Consider the following 17,208-nt stretch of genomic DNA (forward strand, 5'->3'; position numbering starts at 1 on the left):
CAGTGTGGGAAACTTATTTGCTTGCTGATTCTTCATCACCCTATTATGTCGATTCCAGAGAATATGAAGCTTTTATTTGAGACTTACAGGTGTATTTCCCAGTGATCTGTGAAGAATACCTGCAGTGATAATCCTCTCCACTGTTCTCTGTTAGATGTAAACTCGTTCCAGCAAACAACAAAATGGATCGATGATGTCAGAACGGAAAGGGGCAGTGATGTCATCATTATGCTGGTGGGAAATAAAACAGATCTAGCAGATAAGAGGTATGGCAAAATAACTGATCTTTTAAGTGTTTTTCTTAGTCTGCTGCTGTTTTCTCCTAGACAACTATTTCAAAGGGAACACTTGCATTTTATTTTTCTAAAATGCTTGAGCTTGTTTTAACTGTGCTGGAGATGGTTGTGACAAGACTAGTCTCAATTTTCAAACCTCTTTCATTTCCTTAAGCACAATTTTCCAGCACAGTGTGGTGAATGGGTTGAGAACCCGTCACCGAGTTGTTCCGATGTCAGGAGAGAATGGAGTGTTAACTACAACCTCCATCAGTGAATGAGTAAGCTGAAGTTGTTACAAATATTCATGCGTAATAGATTCACTCAGATATAAATGACAGATGCAAGGAATCGCCCCTTTTAAAACTCTTCAGGGATTTCTGTAAGTTGGCAAACTTAAATATTTTTATTAGAAGTTGTGTATCTTCAATTTTTGCCGAATTGTGCTCTGCGTATTCTGGGTTTGTTGTATACTTAACCTGAATGAGTAAAACTCACAAAGGTAAAACAGAAGCATGAGAAGCAAGTATTTTGGATTTGATTGAAATCCCTGTTTCCTCAGAAAAGCTTTGCTTGTGGCTCTTGCTCCAGATTTATATCATCTTACTAGAGCTGTTTACACGCACACACGCCTCTCAGAAGCCTCATGATTTTTGTATGGTAGCTCTTGAACAAAAGTTTCCCCCAGTTTTTGCTGTAGCAGACTGTTTAATGTGTGGGACACCCAACCACTGGCAAACAGGACAAAATTCATTTGATAGCAGGTGGTTACGCTTGGTCCTTCATTTTGCAGGATGCAAGTTGATGATTACTGGATATTAACATCTATTGATTGCTAGTTGTTCAGACATAAAAGCATAGCTTCCTGAATAGGGATGTGGAAGAGTCTAGTTGACTCACTTAGCAGTTCCACTGGAATCTGAGTGCCACTTTGGTAGCTGGGTGTGACATAGAATCCATTGGATATGATGAAATTGTGATACTTGTCTTCAGCTGTGTTCAGCATCTGTGGCATCTGTGGCATCTGTGTGAAAGCAAAACCACGTGAAATGCTTTCAGAACTGTAATGAAGGAGTCATCTCCTTGGGTTGAAGATGAAAGTCTTAATTTTCAAGAAGTTTTTCTTTTTTTTTCCCCTAATTCTGTTGTCTTCCCCAGACAAGTGTCCATTGAGGAAGGAGAAAGAAAAGCCAAAGAGCTGAATGTAATGTTCATTGAAACTAGTGCAAAAGCAGGATACAATGTAAAACAGGTGAGTAACGTGTTGGCTGCAGCCAGCCCTGAGGCTACTTCTGTTAGCACACTTGTTGTGGAAACTGGACTTCCCTAGACCTTGGGAAGCTGTTGGGAATGGTGTCAGAGGGATGTTTGTATTCCATATGCAGAAGGCAACATCTCAGAGTCGATGGAGGAGGTTCAGGAGCATCCCTGACCTTGCAGCAAATTATTTGGAACTTCTTTCCCCTTAGAAAAGAGGAATTATTAAAGTATCTTTGTGGGTACAGGATCCTACCTTCCTGGATTCTTGATAATCCAGATTTGGTGTTTAGATTGAAGGGATTAAGGCATGAGCCAAAAAGTTGGGGAAACACAGGTATGAGGACTGTTTCTTATACTGATTCAGTGAAAGAATGCAGGCAAACCAGTCAAGGAGGAATGTCATGGCTTAGAATGCTCCCACTGTACAGTGAGACAGTGTAAACTGGTGTTCCCACTTCGCTGGAAGTCACTGAAAGTGTGAGCAAATGTTGTTGGACAGCCAAAGGTATTTATTTCTGGTAGGTGATGAGCAGCTTTTGAATTGGGCAAAGCCAGCGAAGTGTCTTTTGAGATGATGCAACAGCAATGAAATTAGGTTTTATGTTGTGAGATGAGATGCAACTCTTTAAATTCTGACCTGCAGATGAAGTTTTAGCAGTTGTGTTAATGAAGATAAATCACTTGGCAGACAGTGAACTGGTGAAAGTAGTAAACGCTGCAGAACTGATCTGGCGTTTACATGAAAGAACTTTTGTTTGAGCTTATTAGTTATGTAAGTAAATATCCTTACTGGCAGATTATGAGTAGAGAGCTAGAGCTGTATAGCCATGCTGACTGACTGCATGACGGGATACTGCTTTTTCATTGATCTAGCAGTTTCTCATATGGAGTTGTGACCGCTAAAGCATTTGGCAGTCAGTCTTAAGGTAGGAGGAAAAGCCGTAGTGCATGATGTGGAAGACGTTCGTTCTTGGGTGTCTCCACAGAGCAAATGAATCTACGCACATACATGCAGTGTATATTTTCTATAGATATATATGGTCACACAGGTAGTTTAAATACAGAATTGCGTAAGGAGTTGCTAAAAGAGGATTATAAATTATTTTGTATGTTATAGACAAGACTAGAGGGTTTGTTATTAAAATGTCCCTTGACTTTGTATATTAGTAGCAAAATTGTTCCCTGTATAATGCAATAATTAGATGTGTTAACTTAGCACTGCATTTCAGTGCATTAGCAAGCATAAAAGTGTTCAGTTCCAGGGTTCAGTAATTATCATGCCACAACAGAGAGGTTGGCTTGTAATTAAGGCTTGGATTCTGTGCTGGAATCCTTAATGTTTACTTAGGCTAGGAAGTATGCACTTGAGAGCAGTTGCCTCGCTGAGAGGAATGGTGAGGATGATGAAGCTCTGTATTCTCTCTTTTCTTGAGGGAGTTGCTGTGCAGCTGACACGTTTCCAGATGTGTGTCCCCAATTCTGTAGGGGAGCGTGTGGCTTTCTGGGCCAGCTGGAGCCCTGATGATTTGTGATATAAGTAGGAAAATCTTGTATGGTATGCCTGTAGTCCCGTTTTGGCATAAGATACTGTCGTTGAATAAAACATGTGCCTTGTAAAGCTCCCACAACCGTCATCATTAAGGATGGTAGTTCTATTTAATACATAATGAAACTTTGTCTTTTTGTATTTTATGCTGAAGCCATTCAGGGATTGTATGTACTAATGAGAGCGTAAAGCCATTTCTGTAGCTGTAGCCTCACTTGCATGCTCTCTAGAGAAGATTCTGAGTTGTATGATAGAGATCTAGAGAAATTGTGCCTGTGGTCTTAATTGCCAAGTTACATGCTGCAGGACTACTTCTTTAAGAATATAGGTTTGGTAATAAAAAGTGGTGGTTGGAACCTGGGGGCTTGTTCCCTCTGTATTAGATGGAAGATTTGGTATTCAGAGACACAACTCTTGTTCTTTACTACCATCAATAAACAGTAGTATCTACAAAATTGCATATCACTGCGTCATAATCCGAGTGGGTACTTCATGCAGTGTGAAGTGCTGTTGGGACTGGACGAAGACAGATCTTAAGTGATTTCATTCTCTGTGTAAAATATCAAAACAAGAGACGTGAGCAGTTACTAAAAAGAACTAAAAATGGATTTGTTGTCTGAGTGTTGATCCTTGTTGTTGCTTGCGTGGACTGGGATTTTCAGAAACTGCGAAGTTATTCTGTTCTGCAGAATATTTAAGACTCTCAAACAAATCTTGAAGGATAAGACTTTTCATACCACTGGTTATAGACTTCTGTGTTTGGATTTTTTTGCAGCTTCTCTGTTTAATAGTATAAATATATTTTACTATATTGTCAATAAATTCTTCCCCAATGAAATGGGAAAGCATATGTCAATCTCTTTTTCCAAGTAACAAACAGTAGGATGAGAGGAAATGGCCTTGAGTTGTGCCAGTGAATGTTTAGACTGGATATTGGGAAGAATTCCTTCATTGAGTGGGTTTTCAAGCATAAGAACAGGCTGCCCAGGGAAGTGGTGGAGTCACCATCCCTGGAGGTCTTTAAAAGAGGTGTAGGTGTGGTGGTTAGGGACACGGTCTGGTGGTGGGCTTGGCAGTGTTAGGTTGAGGGTTGGACTTGACAATCCTAAAGGACTTTTCCAACAGAAATGATTCGGTGATTCTGTAACTGCAGAATGGATACCCTTCCCATAAGCTGTATAAAACCTTTCTTTTGTAAGCGGAATGCAAATTTGACCTTCCCATAACTGAGAACTTCTGTCTGTAATATATTCTGATTCTGCAGAGCAATTACTGTCCAAGTTAATTTTCATATGGGGTTTTTAATTCCTGTAAAATTATTTTTGGTGCAAAGTCCATATTTTGACTACATACAATGAAACACATGGATGTAAAAACTAAGATCACCTGGTGCCGGATATTAAATAGAAATTTAAAAGTGTATCTTAGACTAGAGATGAGTTAATGGTTTGTTCACTGGGGTATAGGCTTAGATTTAGCAATTAGTGTGCAGCTTTGATACTGTATGACACTGAAATGTATAGATTAGGGAATATGAACTGTTGTTTTGTTGGATTTTTTTTTTCTACTTTCACACAAAATTGTTGCCTGCTGCTATTAAAACTTCTCAGGTTGCAGTGCTTCAATTCGCAGCCTGTCTGGGCAGTCCAGAAAAGCTGACAAAATGCTACTCTTTCTCCACTGTCCTCTCTTCCCAGTGAAAAATCTGTCTCCTGATTTAGAAAAATCTGTCTAAACTCTGTGCCCTGTGTTAAAGTAGGGAATGACGCAAGTTAATGCAGAAGAAGACTTGGGTTGAAGTTGAACCCTGAGTCCTCATTTGTTGGCTTCTTTACATTTCCATCCTTTCCTCATTAAGGCTTTGGGTTGTGTAGTGTAGATACCTTTGTTACCAATTTCAGAGCAAGCTCTTGTTTTTTTCTTATGGCTCACCATAGCTTTGTTCCTTTCTTCCTGTCAGAGATGTGAATTCCAGTGTCATTTGTGTGCAGGCAAGTCCTGGAGACACGACTTGCAACCTGTTGGGTCTGACTGCCAGGCAGGGTTAGCAGGAGCAGAGGCAGCTGTTCAGGCAGCTTGGGAGATTCCATGGGGCGCTAGCCAGTATCTTCATTCCAGTCTTGGTCAAGCATTGCAGAACAACGTCAGCTTACAGGTGGTGAATCTTACTGCTATTTGTATTGGTCCAAGCTCTAGAGTTCTCTAAGGGACACTGACCACAAGGTTTAAGCATCCATATTTGCCCCATTAAGGATATGGAAGGAGCTTAATTTTTTGTCCTGCTTGGGGAGAGTGGTGGCTAAGACTCTTTCACTTCCTTGACTGTGTCACTTGTATGCTAGCTGTCAGTAGGGAGCCAGGGTACTTTTGACCTTGTGTGCTGCTTTTAGCGTCTTATTTATCCTTTTCTGCTGGAAGGCAGCACTGATAAGAGGGAAGGACACTGTCTTCAGCTCTGCGCTCCCTGTAGCTATCCTACAAATCCAGAGTGCCTGGCTTTATAGTGTGAGTCCAGAAGGTGAGTTGTGCTATACTTCAAACAGCATGTATTTCAATGCCAGGATCTTCTGTCAACAAAGAAGTAGAGGGGAACTTACAGCTGGCTGTCTTTTTTTTTTTTGCCTTTCCCCTGTGGCATGAAAGGGGACAGCTCAGAAGACAGCACCTCAGCTAGCACTGGTGGAGGCGAGTAACCTGTGGCTTGGTTTGGAGGCTCAGAGGTGGATCTCCACGTTGCCACTGCAGAGAAGTACAGAGGATTTGCAGCCTGTGCATGTGCTGGCTGAAACCTAAAGATGGCAGGCTCTAGTGTATGACTTCTCTGGCATTTTTTTTCCCTGGAGACTGATTTGATGAGCTGCTGGGGCAAGCATCATCTCTTCTAGTTGCACACTGTCAAACTAGATTGTAATGTAGGGCTGTTTTGTACTGTTGGATCTGTTAAGGTAGAGCTGTCTCCAGTCACCAGGGTCCTACACACTTACTGCTCCTTCTGGCTTTTGGAATGGGATGTTGAAAGGAAAAGTGAGTGGATGATATTACGGAGTAAAAATGGTGATTGTATTGTTCTGGGGTTAAATTGATGCAATTGAGGGAAAAAATTGGCTTTTGGATCCTGCATGTTTTTGTAAAGACTGATTGGCAGGGACGCTTTAAGACTGAGGAGAGTAGATAACTTGCTTCAGCTAATGCAGAGAATTGTAGTCTCCAAGTCATTTTATTTGTCAGCTCTGAATAAGCTTTAAAAGATGTGGAGAGTCATGCTCTATCTCGGCAGTCCGTATTTCAGGGAATCTTATTGTTAGTCTGTGGATTTCATGCCCAGAATATGTCAGGGTTCATTTTGCATTCTTGTAGAAAGGAGTAGGAGAGCCCTGAAGTCCTCCTTACAGTGTTACCTGGCACGCTTCAAGTTTGCTTTCAGAGAGCCCCAGGCTGAATATGGTATTTGGCAGAAAAACTTTCTCACGGCAGTAGCTAAAGGGCCGTGGTCCCTCTAGTAACCTTGTTTTCACAGAGCTGGCTGCGTCTAGCAGCTTGGCTCTTTCTCCCGGCTTTTGATTTCTGTATGTCTGATGGGCAGGAATTATTCTTTGAGTTGCACTGCTCTCTTTAGCGAATGAGAATTAGGGAAACATTTTTGTTTGCTTTGCACTGGGGAACAGGTTTCTTGCTTGCCTTTTCCATCTGGACAGTGATCCTCCTGTCCTTTCCATATTGCTGCAGGAGTGTTACAGTGAAAACTGTTCCGTGCCTACAGTCAATTGTGATACTGATCGTTGGGGATTTATTGACTGGAGTAGCAAGAAAGACACAGTTTGGCAAATGAGTTGAAACTAACGGTGAGAGATGAGGGTTTTATTCAGAGTTTAATCAGGAAGGAGATTGCAGGGTTGAATGCTCAAAGAGACTTTGTGCGGCTGAGTCATTAAGGCAGCTGCATTTAACTCCTGCCTTACAAAAAAAAGTCCTGAATGCTCACCAACACATGGATTTTTATACACACACACACAAATATATATACACGTGTATATATGTATATACATATGTGTGCAACTGCCAGTGAGTTTTTTCAGTGAGATAAGCCTTGGGTCCTGAAGGCACTGTGGAGCAGTAAGGTCCCTGCATAGAAGGCTGCTTTCTAACCATCATGAAGTTTCCCTAATTGGATTTGTTCACATATGCTCTGGCTGATAAGCAGAAGGTTAATAAGAAACATGATTTTTTTAGTTGCCAAATTCCTTTTTTCAGTCAAATAATTTCAGGGAGAAATACTGCTAAAAGCATAATTTTATTTCTGGTGTTAATATAAAGAAAGGATTACTGTATTTTAAACACTTAGCCTTTCTGTCAGCAGCTTGGTTTAAATGCAGTAATTCCAGTTGGTTCCCGTCAGCTGAGGTTTTTTTAAGATTCTCTTCCCCTGTATAAACTGCATCCCTCACTTTCCTCATATTGTGCAAGGGGAAAATAAATAGCAATGCCACAGTTTAAAGCAGTGTTGGTTTCATAATGCTGTTTTTACCTAGGATCTCAAAAGCATGTGACATAAGCAAAGAGTTGTATTAAATGATGCATTTCCTTCTTTCTGCCAGAACTAAGATGCTGAGCAAGTGTCCTAATTTAGCTATGGTCTGGTAGGGTTGTGCCAACCTGTGTTGCATAGCCATCCTTACAACCGATGGGACGGATTTTTTTTCCCCTCAGACCTTCTGCATCAATAACTGGTTCAAAATTTACTCAGTGTTGTTCTGCAGTATTTGAGCAAAAAAAGCAGTGTACTGAAAGGGTAGGTAAACTAATTTGCTCCGTTCGCTACTTCTAATGTACCACTTGCTTATCAGCAGGAAAGTGTGTTGGAAAAGTGAGAGCTTCAACAGATCTTCCCCTGCAGAGCTAATAGGGATAGATGTAACTATGAAGCGATGTGCAGGAGGAGCAGAGTTTACCATACCATCTATTTGTGCATTAACACTGTAACAATACACTTCTGAAAGTGAACAGTAGATGGGATTTGAACATTTTGCCACACAGTCTGATGGCCGTCCAGTAAGCAGGCCCCTAGAAGTCACAAAGCTGTCTTCGGTCATAGAATTGAAGTGGAGCTCAGTTAATCAGCCTGTGAAAGCTCACTGAATATTGAACGATTTTAGAGTAGAAATCATTTTAGGGACAAAGCTCAGTAAAGGGGAGTCTGAACCTTCTGTACCCAATTGAGATGGGGTGGGGAAGTTTACTGAAGAGCGTTAAAGGCAAAGAAAGGATTGAGAATGCAAAGCGCGTGTGGATTCCAGTACGGTACCAAAACTTTTAAAGCTCCCAGAACATGATATTGAATCTCAGTTACTTCCAAGATGCGAAAAACTTATAATGAATATACTGAGTGAGTGGAAAACCTTTTGAAAAGTAATAAAGCCAATAAGGTTAGCAGTGCTCTCCTCTTGTCTGATTGGAATGATGTGAAAATAATGCTGACCATCAGGATATGACGGGAGATGTGCTCTAAAAATCTGCAGCTTCTTTTTTCTCCCGTTTCATTCTTAGAAGCCAGACTGTTCATGTATGTCTGGCTAGCTTTAAAATGCTTGGAAAATGATAGTCACATTGCTTTTTCAAGCAGAATTAAGATTGAAGAGTGGTGGTAAGGTGAAGCAAGCAGATAAAGTAGCAAGAAGCAGTGAGCTCCAATTGGTAGGACATTTTTTGTACAAGGATTACAATTAGATCAATGTTAAGCTTCTGCCTGTGTAAAACATCTTAATTCTGATCAGGAAATCTGTCTTGCCTTTATACTTTTGGGTGGTTCTGCATTCCAGCTGTCTGTTCAGTATCAGTGTCTCCTGCAGTTTAGCATCTGGAATTTTGACATGATGTTTGTTTCTTCTCTCTTAGCATACTAGAATTTGCCTGGATATTTAAGTGAGGCTAGGAGGCTCAGGATAATGGCAGAGGTTAATAGAAACTTAGAGAGGGGATGCTAAGCTTTTTGGCTTTGAAGTTGTTGGCTAGTATCAGTGAGAGACATCAAGGACTGGCTTTTCAGACTGCTGTACCTATTCTGGATTTCAGTGTGTTCCTACAAAGTGGTGGTGTTGGTGAAAAAGGGGATGAGGATGCTGGAGATGTTTTCTAGAGTGGTTGTGAGGGAGATGATGGTAGTGGCAAAGGAAAGTGGCTTTGCTGCATTCTCCCTATCGGTTTTGCCCTCTCCTCAAGAAGTATTACCTTCAGTAGGTTACAGACAGTGGTGACAGCAAAGGTCAGACTCCGACGAGCACATTTTGTTTGTGCTCCTGCCCTGCAACAGTTGCAGCTGCATCTGATGGACCCGTGGGCTTGTTTATGATTAGCTTGGAGGGGACTTGTCAGCTGACAAAGTTGTCTTAATGTCTTCCCAGCATCGTTTGGACGCTCGGGGCCAAATTTGTAAAAGCCCTTGGGCCCTGCTCTGCAGAGCTGTTCAGGTACCTACATTCATATTATAAACAGACTGACAGTGGCTTGGCTCAGTTTTCTGTGGAAAGTGGGTCACTGGGAATAAGTGGTTTAGCTTTGTGTCATTTGAGGAGAGCACTGAGGTAGTGTGCAATAATGTAAATTGAACACTTTAAGGCTGACGTCAGCCCTGCTCTGGGCATGCTGGGACTGTTGGGCATGGGGTGATTTAACACACGAATGGAGCTATTCAGCACTTGGAAGCATCTGGAGTCCTGGATGCTTGATAATATACAGGCAAGAAATACATAGTAGTAAGATTGTCTGTGATGGTGTATGTGAGATGTTTTTATATCTGGTTGTGTGCTGAACACGTCAGCATGGGAACAAAACTCCACTAGGGCTGTTCTCCAAAGGTAAAAAACAACTAGGTAATCATTTAATAACCCTGAGGAACAGAAGGGGTTTTCATGTGTCCATCAGATTTGTCCCATCTTCCCCTCCTTCTGTGTGCACACTTGCGGAGGTGTATGAAAAAAAAGAGTTCTGCTGCTAAAACTTGTGTGGTTCCTGCTATACTGAAGATATTAGCTCCTTGGAGAAATCGCATTCAGCTGAAGGACAGTCCTTACCCGTGCTGTTCCTCTTCTGAGATGACAGACTATGGTGGGCTCAGGGCATTCAAGGGAATTCTCATGCATTATTAGTGGGTAAATCTGTAGGTTTTTTGATGAGAGATTGGGGAAAAGCCACGTGGTGGAAACCACAAGTCTGAGCCTCAGGGGCAAAGGTAGGAAATGCAGGAGAGGGGATCAGTAATAAATAAAACTATGAAGAGAGTTTGGAGCTAAGACCTTGCTGGGAAATCGGAGACAATGTCCAAGGGAGAGGCACAGCAGCTGCTTTGGGATCACAAGTGCACTTGACACGTGTTCCTGTTCTGTGTGTTACACCCTGAGTGTGGGCTGGACATCCAGCGATGGAGTGGGTACCAAAAGCTGGGAGTGTTCAGAAAAGGATTGGACAAATTCCTGAGAGAAAGATCCTTTGTCTGGTTCGCAGGGAGCCTGAACCACCGATATGTGGACTTTTAAGTGAGGCTGGGAGGCTCAGGAAGAAGATACTTAGGGGATGTCATTACATACACCCCCTCTTCTGACACTCTTCTGTATGTGCCAGCTTGGCAACTATTGGTGGTGGACTCCTGGTTATTGTGTTTGACTTTATCAGTGTTTCCATGCCTCCACTTATACTCAGTGGAGGTGTGAAGGTTAAGTTCCCATCTGACACAGGGAAGTTGTTGGGTTCTGTGACAGATGTGCGCTGGAAATGCTGGCTTCCAAACAAAGCATATTTGCAGAGAAGGTGGTAGAAGGTTTACTGCTTGTAGCCAGTAACATTTGATCTTCAATAACAACAAAAATGTGCTTTGCCATTTCCTAAGAATAAAGGTTATATTTGGTGTCAGGCTTTTTGGTGTAAGCAGTGTAAATAGTACCGAAGGATGTATTGAATCATTGTTTGAACTGTATCAACTGGGGTGCACTCTTTAAAGTACAATTGTTTTGATCTGTTCCCTGTGTGTTTTTTGCAGCTTTTCCGACGCGTGGCAGCTGCCTTGCCTGGAATGGAAAGCACACAAGACAAAAGTAGAGAAGACAGTATCCTTTATGCTGCGATTCAGCAGTGGCAAAGCGCTGCCAGGCATTACATTTCCTCATGTGGATGAGGAAAATTCAGGCCCTGAATAACAAGGATAAAGGAGGGAGCGATCGCTCTCCTGCAGCCCTCAGTTAGCTTATGGGCATCCCAAAAAGAGTCCTGAAGAATGGAATAGGGGAGAGTAACCTTCGAGTTTGAAGTACTCAGGAAAAAGGCTTGATGGGATAGAAAGCTGGGAGAAGGGGCGTTAAGGGTAGAGGCCCCTGCCCTTAAGGAGAGGAAGTAGGGATTCTTAAGGCTATGAGGTAAAATAAAAGTGAGGACAATGGGAAGGTGCAGAAGAGTGCAAACAGATCCAGAAATATTCTTCACTTGGTGTTTCAACAGATTGGATGTGGGGAGGGAGGGGGAGACTATGGAGTGGGAGAAAACAGCTGTAAAAAAGGCCTGTAAAAAACTGTGGCACTTGCAGAATCCTAGAATAAGCTAGGTTGGAAGAGACCTCTGTAGGTCTCTTCTACAACCCTCCTGCTCAAAGCAAGGCTAATTCCAAAATCAGGCCAGTTTCTCAGGGTCATCTTCAGGGGAACTTCAGAAGTCTGAATGTTTCCAAGGACGGTGATCCCAAAACCTCCCAGGGCAGCTCTGTGCAGACACCTGTGTGGTGTGGGAAAGGAGAAGGCTTAAGTGAAGAGATCAGCCTTGGGGAAGGGAAAGGTAGTGGCATGGGGATGGAAAAGGGATAAAGCTTTCTGCATAACAAACAGTATGGCTAAATCTGAACTCCTTGCCTGGCCAGCTGGGTGTGTTTGGGGCGGGAAGTTAAGCCCATGAGGTGTTTTTCTGGGTGGCTTGTGAGAAAACTGCAGGAGTGGTTGTAGTTGTTCAGCATAGCTCTGAAGGTGAAAGAAGTTCTGTGATAACCAAGTCACTTCTTACAGTCTCACCGGTTTCTGCTCACTTGGATTAGAGAGAAAAGGTAGTGCTGAAGGCGGAGAGAGCGCTGTCTGCCTCTGTTCTGCAGCAAGAGGGCTGGATGGGAGGGGAATGGACTAAGAGTGGGGGAAATCAAGGTGGGTACTTCCAGGTGGAAGCAAAGTGGGATTGCATTGCATCTTGATTGAAAGAGCTGATGAGATTCTAGAAGCGCATGAACTTTTTTTTAAGAAGAGGAACTTCTTCGTCAGTTTTATTTGAAGCAGGAATTTTGTAGCTGGCAGCTGGTAAATGGAGGAGAAATGGTGTTTCAGAGGAAGGATGCGGCAGGAACTGTAGGAGGGGACGAGCTTAGTGCTGAAACTACATCTGCTGTAGAACGTCTTCCTGCATAGGGAGATGGGGGATTTAGGGAGCTGTGGATTGCAACTGTTAAGGCACGAGCTTTGTGTGATATGGACTTGATTTGATCAAAAATATATCATTATGCAGGTCAGCAAAAAGTTAATGAGAAACAATCCTTATTAACGAAGATGGTAGTAAAGTGCACAGGCACTGGTGGCTGGGCTTGTGGTTTCCCTATCAGGGACTTTGATCACCAGTCTTGAAATGGGAGTGCCGTAAGGGCACTTTGAGTTTGGCTTCTTGCAGGCTGCAGATAGCAGAAATTGAATAGGATTGTCTCCCGGACAGCTGCACTGGGATTAATGGTGGGGGATTTTCCATAGGCTCTTTTGCAGAACGCTGAGTGTTGAAGGATCTTGGACTGCTCGTACTCGGTGGTGAAGCTAGCAAGGCTCATTTTAAGCATCTCTTCGCTCTCAAATGTATACCTAGATTAGTGAAACAAATATTTGAGATTAAGTATTGCTTTTTTGTTTCCCTTTTTGTGTTGATTTTGTCTGTAAAGGCAACTTCAACCCCCTAAAGGAATACGCTGAAAGGTACCAGCCTTGTGACCTGTTTGCCTCTGTGTTAACTGATAAGAAATGCTTGAGACTTGTGCTGAACTACCCTGAGTCGAGCTGGGTTTGGGGATTAGCATCCAAAGCTCCTGCTGCAAAAGGCTACATAAGTGTTGTAACTTTAGGGCATCGGCTGGGAATTCGAGTGCCACAAAGGCTGATTCAGAGCAGCGAGCTCTCCAGACCTTGCGTTCTCATTGGGCATTAGCTGTCATTGTGAGGGGCGAGTTCAGGGAGGTTTTTTGTCTGGTAGTGGGATAAGCGGAGCAATTTAACTAGAGGAAGGATTGATCAGAGGGTTCACGATGGCGTGTAAGGACCATCACATACTCAGGGGGTTACTGATTGGGCATGGCATAAAAAGGAATGGCCTTGCTAGGGTGTGCTGCTCTCTAGCAGACCACACACTGCCATCTGTATTCCAACCCAAAGAGGCTCTTCTGCCTGCCCCAGAGCTGAGCGCAGACTGAGAGGGGAGAGAGAAGCACTTGCCAGTTGGCTGTGAAGTTGAGAGGAGCATGAGTTTGAGAAGGAAATGAGCCATCCCTCTGTGGGTTCCTCCAGGCTTCTGCCATCTTCAGGGCTTCATTCCTCTTGGAGCCAGCAGGTAGAGCTCTCTTGGGTGCTCACCAGCTGGAGGTGCTGCTGCCAGTGCTGGAAGACTGAACCTAGCATTGATTTGAAACTATGGCTTTCCAAGCTGTAACTGATTCCCTCTGAAAATGGTGATTAGACCCTTCAGCATACCCATCTTAATTACTGTAGCAGTTGCTTGGAGGAGGAGGGGATCACTGGGGAAGAGCAGACTGGTTACAGACATTTGAGGTCTGGCATTGTTTCTGATAGGTACTTAAGAACGTGCCAGGGCAGGAGTGGCTGCTGCAAAACTTGTAGCTGGACCTTGGTTTGAGGCTGGTCTTTTCAAGAGCTTCTGAAAAGAAAACACTTTTGAAATATTTCTTTGGGAAATACTGAACTGAAGATGCCAGTCAAAATCCTGCCCTACCTGTGCTTGGTGGGGAAACAGAGTTGGATGTGTTTGCCTTAACTTATTTCTTCCAGTGATTGACATAAAACTGGAAAAGCCTCAAGAGCAGCCTGTCAGTGAAGGAGGCTGTTCCTGCTAATACCATGTGGCTTCTACCTTTCTCCAGAACATCACTGCTTTCCCTCCCTTTACTCTTCATTGACTGCAGTGTGAATATTGGCTTGAACCTTCCCCTTTCAGTAATAACGTATTGCAGTTCATCATTGCTGGCTGTCTCGTGGAGATGATCTATTAGCTTCACAAGCACACACACACAAAGAAAATGTCAGTGTCTTCATTATTTATAAGAAAAAAAAAGCCAAAATATTCCAGCATATTCTAGTTATAACTTTAAAAAAAATAGGTACAATTTCTTAATATTTGTTCCTTTTTTAATATGTTATGATATTGCACTTTGAAACGATGGAAACCGAGTAAGTTTTGAATAGACGAGATGTATGTGCAGAAGAATGCTTGCAAATCTTACCTATTTGATTTCTCTAGCAGTCAGAAATGCAAGCGGAGGTGGTATGTGCTGAGGGTTAAATGCTTATCCTTACAATAATAAAAAAAGAAATTAAAACCAAGCTCTTAATCTTTTGAGCAGAGATAGTCTGACTGGTTTTCAAACCCCCCCAAACGTGTTTGGAAACCGACCTTAGCGGGGGTTTCGACACCATGAAAGGCTGCTGGATTTTTTAGTTCTTGCAGAGGCAAGGTGAACACATTTCCAAGAAAACATACTGAGAAATATGAAGTGTCTTTCTGAACGGGATGAATGGTTTCTGGAGGATTCGGGGGGAAGGAAAGGGTGGATGTGCATTAGCAAAACACTTGCAGGAAACAGGGAAATATGTTTCGAGTGCAAGATGAGTTTTAAGAGCTATTTTTTCCTTTTATGTAGAACACCAATGAAGTAAACCGTTATTGCCCGAGAGATGGGAACTTAACGTTTCAGCTGTTTGGACGAGAAAGCATTCTGCTTTTTTGTTTGGTTTTTTTTTTTTAGGGGAAATATTAAGTGAATTCAGGACTGGCAGTAAAACCTGCTGAAGCAGATCGAATCCTTTTAAATTTGGCAGAAAGGGGCAAGAGCAGCTGGATGACCCAGTGGAGATGCTGTGCTCACAGGCTGGTTCAGGGCTGGGAGAGAGGGGGTGACGGAAGGGGAAATGGCACCCTCTTTTCCATAGCGTGCTTGTAGGTTGACTGGGGAAGGGGTGTTTTACTTTGATCATACAGAAATCTAGTTGAGAGATCTTAGATGGAAAGGAAGGGAGTTTGGTAGGATGGAAACCAACTTATGATTATGCAGATTTATGCCTTTATTTTTTAGCATTTTTTTTATGTTCGGTCTTCCAAGTCAGTTTAGTTTGGTTCTCTAGAGCTGTATAGTTTGGTTAAATAATTAGTAATTTAGTTTTCTATTTAACTAGTCCTACAATTAACCATTTTTCTTTGATATTTATTTCTTCGCTTAATTTTTTTACCATTTTCAGTAATTATTTTTTGGTTTTTTTTTTTTTGCTGAGGAATCTGTGTAGAGCTTTGCTGATGTTGCGAGATGTAGCTACCCGAGAAACACGGAATCGAACACACTAGAAGTGCACCCTTTTAATCTTTACTAGTCATTGTGAAGTTGCTGTGTAAGTTAATAAACACAATTGTAAATACATTGTTTGCTGGGCGAATATGGCTGAGTTACAGTGCAGGAAGGAATTCTTGAGTCTGTGTTGCGATTGCTACTTAAACGAACAATTGCAAGCAAATATTCAGGCTCCTCCTTTGTTCTCTTCTGCCCCTCTACCATCTAAAATAACCAACCGGGGAAGAGAAAGGGAATCGTCCTCACCACCGCTTTCACCAGAAAACGGGTGTAAAAGATTTAGAACTCCTCATTCCTGAAGTGAACGCTAGGCTCCTGTCCTGGGTTTAGAGCAACTCTGCACAACGATAACTTACAGGCAGAATGAGATGTAAAGTGCTTTTATAATGCAATATTAAAGGTGAGTTTTTTTGACGTGGCATGTCTTGAAATAAACATCAATGATATGTGACAAAGGATCATTCGTTATTTAAAAGAAACTCGGGGGGAAGGAAACCTGGCTACTTTTCCTGTATTGTACTGTTCTTAACTGTGCAAAAATGGTTCATCTTGCTGCTTTTTGGGGTTTTTTTGTTAACGTGTTTTTTTTTTCCTTCTTCCCTTTGTTTTTTTCATGCAACTTCTGTTGGTCATCATTTGGCTGTTTTCCACAAGCACATGCTTTTTTGCTTTGGTATAACCAAACCCCCATGTCTCCCATAGTTACGAGCTTTAAGCACTGGATTTGCAAGGAGCTGGCTTAGCATGTAAGTGTTACAGTGGATGAGCAGCTCGGCTGCTTTCCGTGGAAACTGCTCCAGAGAGTGGCTGCGCTTAGGGAGCAGGTTTGTTATAACTTGCTCTAAAAAAATGTCTAGAAAGGAGCATGCCCCTGAGCTGTGTGTTCAGCACAGACTGGTGGCTGCAGGACCAGGGATGAGTTGTTTGGCACTTACCCCCAGAAGGGCCCTAAGGTCTGTTTAGGATAGCCACGTATGGACAACCCACAGCCTTGCTGATAGTCAGTGCTTAACGTGAGTACAGGACTGGATCCTGTCCTAATCCCAGTTTTCCAGAGAAAAGACACTTCCAAAGTGAGCAAAGGAGCAAAAGAGTCTTACTTTTGCACCCCAATTCCTTGTGCCACCCATCTATCAGGTTTTGGGTTTTGATTTTATTTTGCTCCATTGACATGGCCAGTAGAACCACAGGAACAGACTTTTTTAATGATCATTTTGTAAACAGTGAAGGTTTCTGCTCTGTTTCTTTTCTCCTCCCCACTCTGGCTTCATTGTTGTACAGTACATGATGCAGCTATTCCATTACTCACTTTTTGTCTTGATACAAGTAGTTGAAGAAATTGTATAAGGGGAAAAAGGTTCCTTTTCTTCATGTTGGAATGTCACTGGTACCTCAGCTCTGTTTGATAATATGAAACAACAACAACGACGAAAATCCTTAGCGCTTGAACTAAATAAATACCTGTCTCATTGGAAAGCTCTGGGTCTTTTCTCTAA

At 42.4% G+C, this 17,208-nt stretch overlaps 1 protein-coding gene across 3 annotated transcripts in view; it reads left to right on the plus strand.

Moving 5' to 3' along the window:
* The window catches only part of RAB6A (RAB6A, member RAS oncogene family), a 66,358-nt gene extending 49,170 nt beyond the window's left edge, over nucleotides 1-17,188 (plus strand). For all 3 annotated transcript variants that reach the window (XM_054049838.1, XM_009566406.2, XM_009566408.2), the window contains 4 exons: nucleotides 155-266; nucleotides 1,434-1,527; nucleotides 11,111-11,177; nucleotides 14,142-17,188. In XM_054049838.1, coding sequence (XP_053905813.1) covers nucleotides 155-266; nucleotides 1,434-1,527; nucleotides 11,111-11,177; nucleotides 14,142-14,206 — 338 coding nt within the window. In that variant the 3' untranslated portion in view covers nucleotides 14,207-17,188. The remainder of the gene's footprint in view (nucleotides 1-154; nucleotides 267-1,433; nucleotides 1,528-11,110; nucleotides 11,178-14,141) is intronic.
* Nucleotides 17,189-17,208: the final 20 nt, after the last annotated feature.

Source organism: Cuculus canorus, chromosome 1 (assembly GCF_017976375.1).
Source record: "Cuculus canorus isolate bCucCan1 chromosome 1, bCucCan1.pri, whole genome shotgun sequence".
Taxonomy (NCBI): Eukaryota; Metazoa; Chordata; class Aves; order Cuculiformes; family Cuculidae; genus Cuculus; species Cuculus canorus.